Here is an 18,876-nt window from a genome sequence, read left to right on the forward strand (position 1 = left end):
CAAGCTATTGTTTATATGTAGCATTGATTTATGTAGACAAACACCCACACATAGACAGATACATCACGCAAAGCATGCATAGACTCACAGATGCACACAAACACACACACACACAAACACACACACACACGTGTGCAGAAACACACACAAACACACACACACACACACATTCACACAGAAACACGCGCATACACACACACACAAGCATGCGCGTATAGCAACACACACACACACACACACACACGCTCATACACACACACACACACACACACACACACACACACACACACACACACACACACACACACACACACACACACACACACAGACAAGCACACACAGACAAGCACACACACACACACACAGGCATACTCCCTATCATTAGACAGTTGACACAGTATCTCACCCTGACCCCACATGCCAAATCAGCCTGCCTACACTCCCCTGGGTGGTTGTGGGTGTTTGACGGTGTGCTCATCGCGCATCTCACACACCGATCAAATAATCCAGCTAATTACAGCATGCTCCCGACGAATAGCCGTGCTGCTCTAGCTGTTGCTAACACAACAGTTTATTTTTCTCACTGTGTGTACCTTACTGTTCATTTTATTTCTTAGAGTTGTGCATGTTTAAGTGCAAGATTATGAATCGGAATGTCATCCTTGTCAATCACTTTGGTCAAAAGTGTCTAATGTAAATGTAATGATTATCGTACTGTCTTTTGCCCCCAGAAATAACATGTTCTGCACTTAGCTCACTGGTTGCAACAAGGGTGGTAAAATGAAGCGTTCCTTTTTTTTGTGTTAAAATTGAGAATCACTTTGTACGTGCATTGATGACAAAATGCCTCAATGGCTGAGTAGACTTTTTTTGCATTTGAATTGCATTTTGGAATCTGTAACCGGTGGATATGAACTCAAGTCAAAATCAAATTGCAATGCTTTTGCAAACGTCGGTGCAATTCAAACCAGAATCCTGCAACACTCCAGCGTTTTCTCTCTCGTATTGCGATCTCGGTTCCTCTTCCTCCTGCATCAGGCAGAGCCGATGAGGCCCTCCACAGCTAACGTAGGGGAATTCTCGCCGAACCCAAGTGAACCTCCCTCCCTCCCCTTTACACACCCTGTCGCGTCTCTGCTGAGTCGCAGAGTCTCCTCTAGCTGGCACTTCCTTCGCATGAATATGCTGATGTACTCAGCCAGCCGCCGTGACTACAGGGGTGAGTTTCTCAAAAGGGAAGTTGTTAGCCTGTTAGCAACTTCGGTAGTTGCCAATGGGAAAATGCATTGAAAGCAACGAAGTAGCTAATGTAGTAAGCAACTTTGGTTTCGAGAAATAAACCCCAGTGTTGCCAGATTGAGCGGATTTCCCGCCCAATTTCTGCTGTTTAGGATGGCCATCTGTGGGTAAAAAACAAGGGGCATTGGGCGGGTTTTTCCTGTAGATTTATGGCCATAGATATCGATAGAATTTGGTTCAAATTGGGCGGGATTTAGTGCCTCATGGCCGTTTTTGAGCACTTTTTTGGACTGAAGTCATTAGACACATCTGGCAACCCTTCCTAACTATGGAACAGTGAGGTCCTCAGTGATATGTGTGGAGAGAGAAGGGGGCGTCGCAAAATAAACAACACACAGCCTTATCGTCGATGTCACTGTCAATGCACGCTAAGATAAGCAAAAGCATCCTATATATTCCACCTTATAATGGGTGCATTCCAATATGCGGACTTCCGTCCTCCCTTGCTCACTTGCTTGCTTGTGACCTCATGATGATGTCACTGCCTACAGAAAATTAATGTAATATCTTGCAAAAGCACAATTTTCTCATTTGCAATTGGGATGGTGAATGAATGACAGTCCCCCAAAAATTGTTGTGGCTAGGCTGACAGCTGGGAAACTTTATTGTTTTTTTCCACGGAGGCGTGGCCAGGAGGCGGGGCGAGGCCAGGCCACAAGCACAAGTGGAGGACGGGAGTGTGCCTATTGGAATGTAGACAATGTTCCATGGGCTAATGATGCTAAGCTGTGTTAGCTGGCATCCATTGCTGATACACAAATAAAGGAACGGTAAAATAGTGTGACCACATTTATTGTTGTCATCATGCCCTGTTTGTTCCATTATGATGACTCTTTATTTTTCCTCCCTCTCTCCCTCCCACTCTCCCTCCCTCTGTCGGTCTCGTTCTCGTTCTCACCTCCAGGCTAACTTTGACACCAACTTTGAAGACAGGAATGCGTTTGTCACTGGGATCGCCCGCTACATCGAACAGGCCACAGTCCACTCCAGCATGGTAAGTGGAAAACTCGATGTAATGTTGCAATGTCGATATGAGCTACCTTATCGAGCCGTGCTACCAAGGCATTACAGCGTACTGTAGTACTGACCCAAAGGGTTTGGTTAGGGCAAAGATATTGCTTCTCGGCTGTATCTGCTTTATAAATTGACCCCAAGTTCTAGTGTAATGTATAAATAAATAATAATGCCATTAATTGACTATATTATTTACTTTGGATATTTTGGTTTGTCTTTATTCTATTATAATGACCTATTGGTAGCTCGACAACGCAGCCGATCTCATCAGAAGACCCGCTAGCCAGCCAGGCACACATCAGTACACCACACCAAAGTCAGCAATGCATCATGGGAAAGGGACCCCGGGGATCTGTTTAGAACACACACAAGATTACACATGCAGATACAAAGCAGTGCTATCAAAGCCCACATAGAGCCCATTTCTTCCTCTGGGGACGAAACAGAGCTTGGGCTTGTTAGGCAGTTGCTTCAAAAGAAATGAAGACAGGACGGATGAATAAATAAATAAATAAATAAACAAGACATCATAGTAATCATCGTCATCATTGTCGTCTTCATGATGGTCAAGCCACTGAGCTTCTATGTGGAATCCCCAGGAGAGACAGAGAGGCAAAGACTATTCAGATGAGTGGGACAAGCGCCCCCTACAAAGATGGCCTTGTTGCTGCTGTTGAGTTGTTTCTTTAAGCACTCTTTGTGTCTCTCGTCAAGCTGGGCTCCCTTCTTTGCAAGACGATGTGCATCTCTCTCTCTCTCTCTCTCTCTCTCTCTCTCTCTCTCTCTCTCTCTCTCTCTCTCTCTCTCTCTCTCTCTCTCTCTCTCTCTCTCTCCCTCTCTCTCTCTCTCTCTGAATTGGGGAGGATGAATGCTTTTACAAAGTGCTGAATTGCCTATTTAGTCCTTTGCCTGGAGTATTTGAGGAGAGAGAGAGGAGGGGTGTGTGTGTACTCTGCCTGGCCAATGCATGTGTCGTCCATTCCAATCCTGCTATACTTGTGCATCTGTAGGAAGTGTGTTCTTGGAAGATATCGTTGCAACTTCCTCAGAAATCTTGTGGTGGTTTGATACAGTAGTTGTGTAAGTTTGCGATTTGTTGGCTTACTGTGCAGCTGCCTCAGTGTACATGTATAATCAGCTCAAATTATGATTTTCCCTGTCCACACAGAAGACATAGAAACAAACATAGATGAAGTAACACAAATATAAGCCGGGATTCATTTCAGAAGCTGCGATGCTATATGCTAATGTGTAATACATTCACAGAAGCTTTCATGTTCCCTGTCTGTTTACAGTACATAGAAGTAGGGCTGCACGATTATGGAAAAATCATAATCACGATTATTTTGGTCAAAATCGTAATCACGATTATTTTGGTCAAAATCGTAATCACGATTATTAATCACGATTATTGATTTTTTGCAGATTTTTTTGAAAATTACAAGATGAAACATAACAAAGAATGAACTATATACAGGGTTAGCAAAATAAAAATTAATTGTAATAATTATGTAAAGGCAATAGCATGAAACTTAGGTGGACAGATTTCTGGCCAGAAACACCAGCCTGTCAGTATGTTCTGGCTTCAAGGACGCTCTCAAAGGTAGGTCACTATTGCCACGATTAAATCACGATTGAAATCACAACTTCGATTTCACAATTTTATCACGATTTTCGATTATTTTCGATTAATTGTGCAGCCCTACATAGGAGTCATAAAAACAAAGTAATACATAAAAATGTTTTCATGGGCTGGTTTCAGTAGCTGCTATGCTGTGCAATACATTCTATGTTAAAGGACCACTAATGTCACTTGTTAGTTTGTTACTTTTTTGTAAATGATGTCTTATTGTAGATCATAATGAAACCGCATGAGTAGTACACTTGGAAAAGAAATGGGGAAGGTTGTTCAATCGTCTCTGAATTAGTAAATGTTCCGAACCTTTGCAATGTAATTTTCTGTGGACATTGTGTGAGGTCAGTGAAAAAGCCTGGGAACCCGGCAAGCAGCAAAAGGATTTAATCATTCTGCCAAACGATTTGAATTGCAAGCCCCGTCACTCCAGGCCAGAGATGAGATGAGCCCTCTAATACCTCATTTCCCCTCAGTCTGCCTCTGTGGGGGCTTCCTGTGATTATGTCTCACAACCACCACCTGTCTCTGTCTCTGTCTCTGTCTCACTGTCTCTCTCTGTCTCTGTCTCTGTCTGTCTCTCTCTGTCTATCTCTCTCTCTCTCTCTCTCTCTGCCCAACCCCCTCCCCTTTGTCTCTCTCTGTCTCACATCCCCTCTGCCTCTGTCTCTCTCGGTCTCTCTCTGTCCATTTCTCCGTCCCTCTCTGTCCATCTCTCTCTCTCTCTCTCTCTCTCTCTCTCTCTCTCTCTCTCTCTCGCTCTCTCGCTCTCTCGCTCTCTCGCTCTCTCGCTCTCTCGCTCTCTCTCTCTCTCTCTCTCTCTCTCTCTCTCTCTTTCTCTACAGAATGAGATGCTGGAGGAGGGCCATGAGTATGCTGTCATGCTGTACACCTGGAGGAGCTGTTCCAGAGCCATTCCCCAGGTACACGCACGCACGCACGCACGCCCGCCCGCACGCACGCACACACACAAGGCTGGATTAAGATGGCCCGGGGCCCCTAGGCTGCAGGTTGCTGTGGAAGGCAAATTTTGCGACAAATTTACATAGACACATAGACACTGTCGTAGTTACGAGCTAGGAATCAAGGCTAACATGTCTACCAAGTGTGCTCAACATGACTGATTCAATTTTCAATATGGCATCTTGTCACAATTCTGCAATTCATGCAAACTTTTCTATAGTGCTGGCCAAGTTATCAAGTAGCTTAAATACAGAGGAGGTGTTGTGTTGTACTTAAACCATCATCACACAGACGCATTTTGGGTAACACATCTGTGTGATGAATGGTAAAAGGTTAAATGCATAGTGCTGCCTTTTTTCTATTGTCAGAAGTAGGCAGCATCCTAGCGCTCCCACGGCTAAAGGATGTGTCTTAAACCACATACAGTCCCACACACAGTAATCTAGTCCAGGGGTTCCCAAACTTTACCGTGACAAGGCCCCCCATATACTGATACATTCCAGCCAGGGCCCCCCTGACATGGGTCGTGCCATACAATTTTTTTTTTCTTGCGCACCCCTATGTCTGTGAGTAAGTTCCCCATTGGGATTGGGGGCAGCCGTGGCCTAGTGGTTAGAGAGTTGGTCTTTCAATGTAGGGGTTGCAGGTTCGAATCCCTGACCTCTCTCTACATCTCCATCCATGGCTGAGGTGCCCTTGAGCAAGGCACCTTACCCCACATTGCTCCAGGGACTGTAACCAATACCCTGACAAGTAATAACTGTAAGTCGCTTTGAAGAAATTAAAGCGTCAGCTAAGTGCAATGTAATGTAATGTGATGTAATGGATACATAAATTAACGACAATGGTGGTAATGTTCAGAGATGCAAAATATGAAATTATAATGCAGTTATTAACTAATGGGAATATTGTTTGGCTTACTGTTGTTTGTTTTGTTGTTCATTTATTATTCAATGATTTATTTAGTTTTGCTATATTTTTCCTGCCAACATGCCGCGGCCCCCCAGGGGTCCCCGGCCCCCACTTTGAAAACCACTGATCTAGTGGTCTTCAGAAGTCTGCTGTAGCTCAGGCTCACAGCAGAAGACAGACGTCAGTGTGCACAGCAGCACGTTTCAACTTTGTGGTGCAAACCGCTCAGCTGACTAGTCTGCTGGCTGTGGAGGATGTGTGCGTGCCTCTCTCACCGTCACACAAGCACGGTTGCCAGATTGGGCAGTTTCTCGCCCAATTGCGCCGTTTAGGATGACCATCTGCTGTTAAAAAAAACTGTATCGGGCTAGTTTTTCCTGCACATTTATGGGCATAGAAATCAATTGGATTTAGTTCAAATTAGGTGGAGGTTTCATTTTTGAGCATTTATTGTGCTGGAAATCGTCAGTCACATTTGGCAACCCCTGCCACACAAGCTGGGCCATAGGTTGTATCCAAACCTGTTCTTGGACAGCACCCGTTAACCTCTGGTTCCTCTTTTTTTGTGTCGTCACACTGCTATCCCAGCATGTGGTTGTCGACTGTGTCAGTGAATTAGGCCTACTTGGAAACCATTAACAGGCAGTTGGTATGGTCAGCTAAAATGCAGAGCTCAGCCTTAAAGGGACACTGTGTGAGATTTTTAGTTGTTTATTTCCAAAATTCACGCTACCCATTCACTAATGTTACATTTTCCATGAATACTTACCATCACCATGAAATTCTGAGTATTCATTATGACTGGAAAAATTGCATTTTTCATACATGAAAAGGGGGATCTTCTCTATGGTCCGCCATTTTGAATTTCTAGAAATAGCCATTTTTAACTGCAAAAATGACTCTACTTGGACCATACTAGAAAATATTGGTTTATTACTTTCATGTAAAGATCAGATTTGGCAATAGGTAGCCCAGTTTCAATGAGCAGCATAGTTGCAGTACTTTTTTGACCATTTCCTGCACAGTGTCCCTTTAAACAGGTTTTGTTTTTGCTGCCTGTTTTGATGGTTGAGACACATGAGGTTCTTTCTCACTCTTTTAGGTCTGGCTTCTGCTTGTACTGTTCTTTGTAGTAGCAGTGGTGGTCTGTCTGTGCGCTTGTGTGTGTTTGTGCTTGTGTTTGACACTGCCCCCTTGTGGTTTCTTAGGTGAAGTGCAATGAGCAGCCCAACAGAGTGGAGATCTACGAGAAGACGGTGGAGGTTTTGGAGCCAGAGGTCACCAAGCTCATGAAGTTCATGTACTTCCAGGTCAGCAGGAAGCACTTTTGATTCACTCATTGTGTGCCTTCCAATATGTGCCCTTGCAGCCTCACGTTTGCCCCTCACGATGCCCCGCCTCCATGGAGAAAACAATTAAGTTTCCCCACTGTCAGCCTTGCCAAAACATTTTTTTGGGGGACTATTCTTCATTTACCATCCTGTTTGAAAATGAGAAAAGGACTTCATAATTGAGCATTTGCGAGATATTGAAATATAAAGCTGTTGTCACAGTGATGTCATCACAGCTTATTACTTCCTGGTACGAGGCCACAAGCACAATTGGAGGACGCAAGGTGGCATATTAGAACGCACCCCTTCACTATTAAGGATGTTGTCTGTTTCCTTCAGACGACCTTGGCACAAAATTATGACTGTTTTCCTCTAAGCTGCCTGAAACGAGTATTGTATTCGTTTCCTAACCCGCATTTCTCACCTTGTCCTCTCTTTCTGACCACAGAGTTTTTACTCTCAAGAGAAGTGAGAAACCCTGACCACAAAGAGGACATGTGTTATTCAAATGCAGTGTGTCGTTTTCACACACGGCTACTATTACATTAATAATGAATTGATCATTTGAATAATGAATAATATATTTGCATTTTAAGACCAGAGAATTCAATTGTATTACAGCGTAATAAAGCAAATAAAGCTCCCGCACACTGTTCACATTTGCATGGTTTACTGCAACGTTTCGGTCTACTGACCTTCTTCAAGCAATTCAAACCCTTCTTCACTTACTTAATTACAGCGTAATAAAAAATAATCTCAAATGTCCTTCCCTCAACCACCAGCAATGAAGAATGTATGTTAACTTACTGCTCAAGTCATTGATGTGTGTGTGTATATACACGTAATTGGTTTCAGTAATACAGGCAGAAAATATACATTTTAACATGATGCACAAATTCTGTTCATGTTATTTTTTTATCTGTTGTGCCTGAAGGAAGAACAATCCTTCATCTTAATTGGGTTGGCTATAACCTAGCTCATACTATTTTGATGAGTAATGGATGAGTGGAGTATATATGAAGAACTCTTTTCCAAAATGAGATATATCCATTTAATAGAATGTTGGGAAATTGTCATTTTTGTATTGGGCATTCCATTGAAATGCATTGCAAAATGCATTTTTATAGAGGTTTTAAAGTATGTTCTCAAAACATTTCAATGGCAAGAATTCACACATTGATTATAGGACTTCTTAACAGTCAATTCCAATATTAAAATGCAAAAAGTCAAAAATGGTGTATATAGCGTTTTGGAAAAGAGCTCTTCATATGCACCTCAGTCTTGTGCGTGCGTTGTACTCCAAAGTCCTCCGAAAAGAAGAAGAAGAAGAAGAAGAAGAAAAAAAAACAGTCATTCTTTTCTCAGATTAAGGTTATCCATCAGTGTGAATGTCACAATTTCCTAATATAATTGTGTGAATTACTGTCTGAATCTGTGTCTCCAGAGGAAAGCCATCGAGCGCTTCTGTAGCGAGGTGAAGCGTCTGTGCCACGCGGAGCGGCGTAAGGACTTTGTGTCGGAGGCCTACCTGCTGACGCTGGGCAAGTTCATCAACATGTTCGCCGTGCTGGACGAGCTCAAGAACATGAAGTGCAGTGTCAAGAACGACCACTCTGCCTACAAACGGTAACACTTCACGCGGGAACATTTTTTTTCCTGAACAATCGGAATACCTGATTACAACTCTGATCAATCTGATACACTGGTTTTGTCTTTACTTTTTCATCCAATGCTTTCATAATGTTTGATTTCTTTGTGATTGTCATGTCCTGGCAACATTCTTGACCTAAGCCTCCCCGTAGACCTGTTCTCAACCATTTAAACATGAGCACGCTAAACGCAGAAAAATATTTTGACAGATCTCTCCCCCTGACCGGCATAAGGGGAGGCGTTTCGTTGAGGTCCTTTATGCCTCACAGTCCTGCTGTCAAGCTAAGCTGACCTGTCCTTAGCTGTTGCCATAGTGACATGTGTGGGTCTCGCTTGTTTTTCTTCTTCCTCCTGACAGAGCTGCCCAGTTCCTCAGAAAAATGGCCGACCCACAGTCCATTCAGGAGTCCCAGAACCTCTCCATGTTCCTGGCAAACCACAACAGGATCACACAGGTTCATAGACTTACTTCTGTGACATGTGTGTGGGTGGGTGTGTACGTGTGGGTGTGTACGTGTGGGTGTGTACGTGTGGGTGTGTACGTGTGGGTTTGTACATGTGTATACGTGTGTGTGTGTGTGTGTGTGTGTGTGTGTGTGTGTGTGTGTGTGCGTGTCTCTGTGTGTGCGTGTGTCTGTGTGTGTGTCTGCATGTGTGTCTGTGTGTGTACGTGTACCTCTGTGTGTGTTGTATACACATACAGGTAAACCTAAGGGCTAATAAAATGTTGAATTAAGCAAGTTTTATTTGAGTAACTGGTCATATACATGTATTACTATATTGAACCATTGAACAATTTAGTTTTGGTAGGCTATTAGACCATCACACACACACATACGTTTCTGAATGTATCAATAAATAACTACATGAAAAAGAAAGCAATTCTACCATTTTTTTTTTTTAACTCGTACCCTCGGCCTAAGGGACTTCTTGAAAGTCGAGTGCACTTGTTGGGAGTTGAGCTCACCTTCTTTGTGTGCGTGCTGTGCGTGTGTGTTCCCCATGCAGTGTCTGCACCAGCAGCTGGAGGTGATCCCTGGCTATGAGGAGCTGCTGGCCGACATCGTCAACATCTGCGTGGACTACTACGAGAATAAAATGTACCTGACGCCCAGCGAGAAACACATGCTCCTCAAGGTACTCCTGTCACTCTCTTTTTCATTCATGGTTGACAGACATTTTTTTGGGTTCAGACATCAGGTGGACTAATGACATTTCATGCCCATGAATGAATTGGTAATTGATAAAACAAAACAAAACAAAAAATCCATACAATAGTGGTACTGGCTATCCTGCATCCTGTAACAACATTTCAGTCATGGAACCACAGTCAATGCTGTTACGATAAGGAGAGGTCAGGGAGAGGTCAGAACATGTAGGATATACACAACACTTCCACATGACACATCTCACTTAGCCCAAGGGGGAAACGGCATTGGTTTTGGGGTTGACACCGCCCATATAAGCCAAGGGCAGGTGAACATGGTGGTGGATTGATGGTGACACCGGAAGCAGCCGGGTGAGAGTCGGCATGCGGTCGACGTAGCTCCCGGTGCACTTGGATCTTATTTGTATTTCTGGTGGAAGAATGCGGTGTTGAGCCGAGAAGTGGACCTACTCATTTATGTTGAATGGACTAACTAAACTGAACCGCTTGCGCTGGCGGGCTGCGGGAGCCAAGGATTGGGCTAGCCACCTCTACCAGATTCACCCCTCATCGATAAGCTAATGCTAACGTTCCTTCCTTGGGTCCACCTAACATGCAACCATACACTAGTAGTGCACATATCCTTTTCCACGTTATTGCAATACACATAGTCTAAGCCCGACTGAAGTCCCCTTGAGCAAGGCACCTAACCCCACATTGCTCTAGGGACTGTATCCAATACCCTGATATCCAATGACCTAAGTCGCTTTGGAAAAAAGCGACAGTTCAGTGTAATTTAATAGATGAAAACGTGTTAAATGTAATGTCACAAGTGGATTATTTTCCGAGGGTGGTTCTTATGATGTCTGATTTTTACTTGTTTATGTTTTTTATTGTTCAGGTGATGGGCTTTGGTCTCTATTTGATGGACGGGAATGTGAGCAACATCTACAAGCTGGACGCAAAGAAGAGAATAAACCTGGGAAAAATTGACAAGTTTTTTAAGGTAATATTAACTGTATTTGTTTGGTAGCCTGACAAGCCAGACTAAATGTGAGATTAAATGTGAATATTTAGTCTGGCCCTGATTAATGAGACATTGAAAGTTTGTTGATTGGAACAACCCATTGTTTTTCAAACTGTGTGCCTATTGGCCAACACTTTGTCGTCACTCCCTGAAAACCCTGTCTGATTGATTTGCATCCAAAGATTCAAAACAAATCAAGCAAATGTCCTGCGTTGTGATTGGCCAGCCAGATTCAGGGCATTGGGGCATTGTCCGAGGCTAGACCCACTCGCAGGCAAAAATGATTCTGTCTGTTGGCGGGTAGAGCTAGTTTAATAGGCTATTTGTTTAGCGCAGTTCTTAGGTGAGAAAAGTTTGCCAATGAGAAGATTTAATAGGATAAAAAAGTATTGATGGGATGAAGCACTATGAGTGTTCTATGAAGTGATGAATTTGTTTTTGACTGGACAACTCTAAACGAACAATACGTCACATATGTCATATTGCAAGGAATAAAACAAGCCTTTATTGTTATAGCTACTTTTTCATATTCTGAAGCGTTCATCAATTAGCCACGCTAAGTTTGTTTTGTCTTTTTCCAGCTACAGGTGGTCCCCCTGTTTGGAGACATGCAAATCGAACTGTCGCGCTACATCGAGACCAGCGCCCACTATGAGGAGAACAAATCCAAGTGAGTGCTCATCAACCCACACATGAACACCACCATAGAGTGTCCATCATTTTTTACCAGTTTTTCCTGTATTCTAATATAATAGATGTTATCTGACCGGTATTCATTTTATAAATAACATTTTCAATCTGTATATGATTAATATAATCTGCCTGGATGATTAGGAGTTCACACACTTAAGAAGACTCTAAAGTAAAGCGCAATGATTTATTTATTTTTATTTATTTTTTTAAATCTGAGAACAGAGTAAAGGAGATGTTTCAGGGTTCTGCCTCCATCAGTGCTCTCTGTGCTCGCCTCAGAAGACCTGAAACTAGGCCCTACCATGCCTCTAATGCTACGCCGGCAACCCGGGTTGGATTCCGACTCGGGTCATTTGCCAACCCTTCCCCATTTATCTCCCCATTAGTTTCCTGTCTATCTCTTATACTGTGCTATCATCAATAAAGCCAAAAAAAAAAGACCTGAAACCTGAGACCTGAAACCAATCCAACCAATCTGCCACCTACTTCTCCTCCTCCTCCTCCTTCTCCTTCCCCTCCTCCTCCTCCTTCTCTTCCTTCTCCTCCTCCTTCTCCTCCTTCTCCTTCCCCTCTTCCTTCTCCTTCTTCTTCTCCTCCTCCTCCTCCTCCTCCTCTTTCTCCTCCTCCAGGTGGACGTGCACCCAGAGTGCCATCAGCCCGCAGTACAACCTGTGCGAGCAGATGGGCCAGATCCGGGACGACCACATCCGCTTCATCTCGGAGCTGGCGCGCTACAGCAACAGCGAGGTTGTGACGGGCTCGGGCCTGGACAGCCAGAAGTCGGACGAGGAGTACCGCGAGCTGTTCGACCTGGCGCTGCGCGGCCTGCAGCTGCTCTCCAAGTGGAGCACACACGTCATGGAAGTGGTAAGGAGGGAAAAAAAAGACATGGGCAGAGGTGTCAAAAGTAAAAGTAAAAGTAAAAAAAGAAACACAGTTTCCTTCCAACACAAGCAACTTATCTGAGTAACCAGTAGACCCGTGTACTTGTCTTACGATCAGCTAACTCTGTGGTTTGTCCTTGTTAGGTTTTCAATGTTTTTCAGTAACAACACAGTCTATCTCTCTCATTAGGTACAATGGAGTAAATGGTATAACAGCTATGTAATGCCATGTGCTAGTGTTGTAATTACACCACAAAAATACTTTTACTTTTACTTTTAATTTTACTTTTCACACCTCTGGACATGGGGAAAGAGGGACAGAGGCCCTACTGTGCGTGGCTCTAACTGTAGGGCACTGGGCTGCCACGCCGGCGACCTGGGTTCGGGTCCAGCCCGGGTCATTTTGATGACCCCTCCCCATTTGCTTCCTGTCTGCCTCTCCTACTATCCTATTGTCAATAAAGTCGAAAAGACCAGGAAAAAAAGAAAGACAGAAAAAAGGCAATTAAATGGTGATGTGGCATGATCATGCAATTAACAGATAAACATACACAAGATATGCCTATCTTATAAGGTGTACCTTTTCTTTTCTCTAGCTATGCAGACTAATATTTTTGTTTGTTGAAGTGCAGTGCATTTCAACATTTTAAAGAAAAAAAACGAACCAAAGGCAATTCATTTCATTCATAATCTCAGGAAGAAAGTAGTGGTGAGGCGTGCCAAGAAACTGTACAACTTAGCATCACATAAGAAAAAAAAATCTATTCACTTGAATGCAGCACAACTGGACCTCAGAGAGAGTGACTTGGAAGCGTTTGAACTCTGGCCATCCCCAGATAGAGCCTCACTCACTCTCTTCAGCAAGCATTTGACCTGCTTTATCCCGGCATGATATCCTGTTAAGGGTTTGTACTCCCTCGGTAGTGAACTTGTCTATCCTTGAAGCTTTTGTAGGGCACTACTCTCGCACAGCACATTACCTGGCTCTTTATCCTTGTTTGACGGTGCTTGCTAGCAGTACCTCACTTTTTCATGTTGTCTGTCTCCATTTGGTTTATTTTTCCGTCCCCCTCTACATTCCTTTACTGTCTCTCTTTGCGAAGACTCTCATTTTATCTCTCCCTCCCTCCCTCCCCCCATCTGTCTGTCTGTTGCTCTATCTATCTATCTATCTATCTATCTATCTATCTATCTATCTATCTATCTATCTATCTATCTATCTATCTATCTATCTATCTATCTATCTATCTATCTATCTATCTATCTATCTATCGCTACGCTAATGTCTGTTTGTAGGCTATATGCAGATGTGATGATATATTTGGTCTATTCAATGCATATTATGTAAACACTGCTAAACTTTTTTTAAACACACGATTTTCTTCGGCATCAGTGAAGTTCTCTACTCTATGCTACTCGTCTTCACTCTACTCTACTCTATACTACTCTACTTTGCTCCACTTCACTGTAATGGAAGCTGGTCCACCCGATGGACAAGTTCAGAAGTGTTCAGAAATGTTATGCTATGTAATATAGTATGTAGTATATGCTATGTAGTATATACTATGTGTAGTATACTCAGAGTCTGTATTATACTACTCTACTCCACTTTACTCTATTCTACTCTACTCTACTCTACTCTCAACTGCACTCCATTCATTTCTCACTCTGGTCTCTTCTCTACTCAACTCTACTCTACTCTTTTATATCCTACTCCACTCTAATCTACTCTCCACTCTTCCACTCTACTCCGCAGTACTCCTGGAAGCTGGTGCACCCCACGGACAAGTTCTGCAACAAGGACTGTCCCGGCACGGCGGAGGAGTACGAGCGGGCCACGCGCTACAACTACACCAGCGAGGAGAAGTTCGCCATGGTGGAGGTGATCGCCATGATCAAGGGGCTGCAGGTGCTGATGGGCCGCATGGAGAGCGTCTTCAACCAGGCCATACGCAACACCATCTACGCCGCGCTGCAGGACTTTGCCCAGATGACGCTGCGCGAGCCGCTGAGGCAGGCCGTGCGCAAGAAGAAGAACGTGCTCATCAGGTCAGCTGTCTTCTTTAATGTAAATATATTTTTAGGGCTTTTGTGCCTTTATTATTTGATGGGGCAGAGGAGAAGAGACATGAAAATGCTGGGAGGTAGGTGCGCTGTGTCGCAGCACGCTAAGCCCCCCACATTTGGGTTCACGTTGCCCACGGCGACTTCGGTTTGCGTCCGGCCGGGGTCATTTCCCGGCCCTGCCCCATCTCTCTCTCCCCCAATCATTTCCTGTCTACTCTCACACTGTCCTGTAATAATAAAGGCCAAAAAGCCCCCCAAAATGCTTCAGAAAATGCTGGGAGATAGAGATGGGGAAGTATTGGGAAATGACCCGGGTCCCGGAATCGAACCTGGGTCACCCGCATAGCACTCCAGTGCCCAGCCGCTAGAGCCGAGGTTGGGCCAGATCAGCTGTCTTCTTGTCACTTTGTACAGATACAACTGGTACAAAACCAATTGAGAAATACTGTAACAGATACAACTGGTATAATTCCTGAGTTTATAGACTGCCCCCTGCTGGATGTACTGCTCACACTCATCTCTATTGAATTTTTACCACCAGCGTTCTCCAGGCTATCCGGAAAACAGTATGTGACTGGGAGGGGGCGAGGGAGCCCCCCAACGACCCCTGCCTGAGGGGGGAGAAGGATCCGAAGGGGGGCTTCGACATCAAGGTCCCTCGCAGGGCCGTCGGACCATCAAGCACACAGGTCTGATGGGTCATGCAATTATTCCCTGTATATCAGGGATGTCAAACTCATGTCAGTTCAGGGGCCACACGCAGCCTATTTGATCTCAAGTCGGCTGGACCAGTAACATGATTGCAAAATATCAAAAAAAAAATTCCTTTCATGTTGGAATCACGTTGCTAGTCAATCATCTCAAGGTGGATGGCAGTGTGTATATATAAGGAGCATTGACTGGGGACCTGAAATATCCGAAATCTGCTGCAAACTTTGCAAAGGGCAAGATATTTACTTTGATTATTTTTCTGTAGTTTAGAAAAGTCTGGGGGCAGATTAAACCATCTGTCAGGCCGCATCTGGCCCCCAGGCCCTGTGTGTAACTCCCCTGCTTTATGTTTTTGTTGACACAGGACTTTGTGACAACAAGAGTCACAGAGAAGTCTTTGCAATGCAGTGAAACAGCCTTGAATCTAGTGCAATATATTTAGAATGCAAAATATCGCTTACAAAAAAATCGTAAGGGTGGATTAAGCCCGATCTGACTGCTCCACTCTTGTGTCTCGGTGTGAATTTCTTTGCAGCTGTACATGGTGCGGACCATGCTGGAGTCTCTCATCGCGGACAAGAGTGGCTCCAAGAAGACCCTGAGGAGCAGCCTGGACGGCCCCATCGTGCAGGCCATAGAGGACTTCCACAAGCACTCCTTCTTCTACACACACCTGCTCAACTTCAGCGGTACCTACACGCAACCGCCACGCCATACATGCACTCTCTAGCTCTAGCTCCTGCTCTCTCTGTCTCTGTCTCTCTGTCTGTCTGTCTCTCTGTCTGTCTGTCTCTCTATCTCTGTCTCTGTCTCTATCTCTCTCTCTCTCTCTCTCTCTCTCTCTCTCTCTCTCTCTCTCTCTCTCTCTCTCTCTCTCTGTCTCTGATGTCTCTAACACTCTTCCCCTCACCCTGTATTTATCAGAGATGTCAAAAGTAAAAGTAAAAAAGAAACACAGTTTCCTTCCAACACAGGCAATATATCTGAGTATCAGTAGACCTGTGTACTAGTCTTAGGATCAGTTGTGGTGTGTTCTTGTTAAGTTTTTAGTGTTTTACTTTTGATATTTCTAGTTTTTATCTCTTCATCTCGGCCACTATCTGTTTTGTGTGTCTTTCTGTCTGCTCTTCTCTCTCCATCTCCATCTCTCTCTCTCATTACGTCTCTAACTCTCTCCCCTCACCCTGTCTTTATCTTCATTTCTGCCTCCATCTGTATCTGTGTCTTTTTCTTTCGGCTCTTTCTCTATATCTCCATCTACCTCCCTCCCTTGCTCGCTCTCCCTTTCCCCTCCTTCTCTCTCTCCCTCCTTCCCTCTCTACCTCCTTCCCTCTCTACCTTGTGTCTCCAGGCACTTCCACACCTCTCCATCTGTAAGTGCGGATCAAGCTTGATTTAAGTGATTACCTTTCCAGCTGTGGTGTCAAATACTATTAAGCAGCTGGTAAAGGGATTTGGTGCTAATTTAGCAAACTACCGTAATTGATGATGATGATGATTTTGATGATCATAATGGCAGATGGTGCCCTTGGGGTTTCCAAACCTGAGTTCTTCTTAGGAATTACAGGCAATCTTTATATTTTTGATGGAGGATTTTACGGTACCACAGGGTATCTGAATGGAAAAGCAATTTGTATCCACCCATTGGTTAAGACAGACTTGGACATTTGCTTTGAGAGCCACAGTTAGTAGAGGTGTACATCACTCCAAGACCCTGTTTTACACTTGTCGGGGTTTTTTTTTGTAAACGTTGATGTTTGGACCTTTCGTTTACAGGCAAACAGAATTTTAGCTCCTCAAAATTTTAACAAGTTTTAAGTGAGATGTTTAAAATGCTCTCAAAATGGTGGCATTTTTCATTCCACATACCACTTTTATATGGAAAATTAGTTAAAAAAATATCCACTTCCGTGTAACAAAGGCCATATATAATAGTGTTACATTCAAGTATATAGTATATAAAGTATATTAAGTGAGGGTTAACGTTCGGCGAGAAGGTCGCTACCGTGGAATAGCAGCACGACAGAGAGAATCTTTAGACCCCGACGCGGAGCGGAGGGGTCTTGTTCTCTCTGAAGTGCTGCTATTCCACAAAGCGACCGACTCGCCGAACGTTAACCCGCTTATTATATGGATATACTTAAATGATTCACACATGGCGGGGACATTTCTTTATTTAATGTTAAGTTTATTATAATTTTTCATGTCAAAAGATTGTTGCTGCGCAAAACAAAACAGTGCCGTTGTGGAACACCGCTAGGCAACAGGTAGCCTAGACAACAGGTGTTGTGTATCACAGCAGCTGATTAGAGTCTTGTTGAAAAGTCGCTTTAGCAGTGAAAAGTCTTGTTGCCATTGACAGCGGTCTGATATAGACCAACCCGTCCGTTATCTCAAATATCAGACGTGCGAACGTTGGGGAGCCCCATTGAAATGAATGGAGCATTCGACCGATGACGTCACACCATATAATAACCCATTTTAGCCTGATGCTGTGTATACGTTGCACTGACCTAGACGCCTGCAGTGCAAGATGAAGGTCTTAGCTTTCAAAAGCAACTTATTTAATGTTTTTATGTGCTGATATTTTTTATAGGCTGAGGGCACTTTCTCACAAAAAAGGGCTTAGGCATTTAGCAGGCGTTTGTTGCAGGTGCTTTAGGCATCAATGGGATATGGTACACGGGAACGCTTGCTTTGAAAGCGGCTCTCTGTATTCTTGTCTTTTTCCTCTTTTCCTGAGACTCCATATTTTACTGACATGGAGGAAGACAATGGCCTCGTTTACATGACATTTTAACTCTGAATTCTTAATTCAGAATTTAATAGTTCCATCAAGTTTACGTTGCACTTTCATTTAACTCCGAATTGTGCAGTGTTTACATGATGTTTTCAAAGCGGAATTACGTTTTATTCAGAATTAAATTGAGTTAATTCTGAAGCAAATGTCTGATGTAAACGAGACTTGTGTTCTAATCAGGGTTGCCTGTCAATGAAAAGAATACGGGACACTTCATTTTCTCCCCCATAAAATGTTGTATTTCTTAGTTGTAATTTCCTGAATTTTAACGTCTCGTGTACCGTTTCAGCTCAATACGGAATCCAAGCTTTTATTTCTAAATACGGGACGGTTCCGTATTTCAAGTGTCTGTTGGCAACCGTAGTTCTAATCTCCCTCTCCCTCTCGCTCCCTCTCTCTCTCTCTCTCTCTCTCTCTCTCTCTCTCTCTCTCTCTCTGGCCTCCTCTCCTGGTCCACAGAGGCCCTGCAGCAGTGTTGCGACCTCTCCCAGCTGTGGTTCCGGGAGTTCTTCCTGGAGTTGACCATGGGCCGCCGCATCCAGTTCCCCATCGAGATGTCCATGCCCTGGATCCTCACCGACCACATTCTGGAGACCAAGGAGCCCTCCATGATGGAGTAAGCAGGACGCTAGGCTAATGCTATCCCCAGCAGTGTTGTATTGTGATTTTCCAGCATGTAGCCTCATAGTGCCCAACCGTTCTGCCAGAGGAACGCTAGTCATGGAAAACACTTTCCTACCATAGT

The 18,876-nt window shown here is 44.0% G+C and overlaps 1 protein-coding gene across 1 annotated transcript in view; it reads left to right on the forward strand.

The window, feature by feature from the left end:
• Positions 1-18,876, forward strand: part of cyfip2 (cytoplasmic FMR1 interacting protein 2) — a 73,861-nt gene that overhangs the window by 31,767 nt on the left and 23,218 nt on the right. The window contains exons 3-15 of the mRNA XM_063190344.1: positions 2,204-2,293; positions 4,792-4,869; positions 7,030-7,131; positions 8,597-8,778; positions 9,161-9,257; positions 9,811-9,939; positions 10,851-10,955; positions 11,558-11,646; positions 12,299-12,536; positions 14,310-14,602; positions 15,162-15,309; positions 15,867-16,020; positions 18,591-18,747. Coding sequence (XP_063046414.1) covers positions 2,204-2,293; positions 4,792-4,869; positions 7,030-7,131; positions 8,597-8,778; positions 9,161-9,257; positions 9,811-9,939; positions 10,851-10,955; positions 11,558-11,646; positions 12,299-12,536; positions 14,310-14,602; positions 15,162-15,309; positions 15,867-16,020; positions 18,591-18,747 — 1,862 coding nt within the window. The remainder of the gene's footprint in view (positions 1-2,203; positions 2,294-4,791; positions 4,870-7,029; positions 7,132-8,596; positions 8,779-9,160; positions 9,258-9,810; positions 9,940-10,850; positions 10,956-11,557; positions 11,647-12,298; positions 12,537-14,309; positions 14,603-15,161; positions 15,310-15,866; positions 16,021-18,590; positions 18,748-18,876) is intronic.

The sequence above is a fragment of the Engraulis encrasicolus genome, chromosome 23 (assembly GCF_034702125.1).
Source record: "Engraulis encrasicolus isolate BLACKSEA-1 chromosome 23, IST_EnEncr_1.0, whole genome shotgun sequence".
In the NCBI taxonomy this organism is placed as follows: domain Eukaryota; kingdom Metazoa; phylum Chordata; class Actinopteri; order Clupeiformes; family Engraulidae; genus Engraulis; species Engraulis encrasicolus.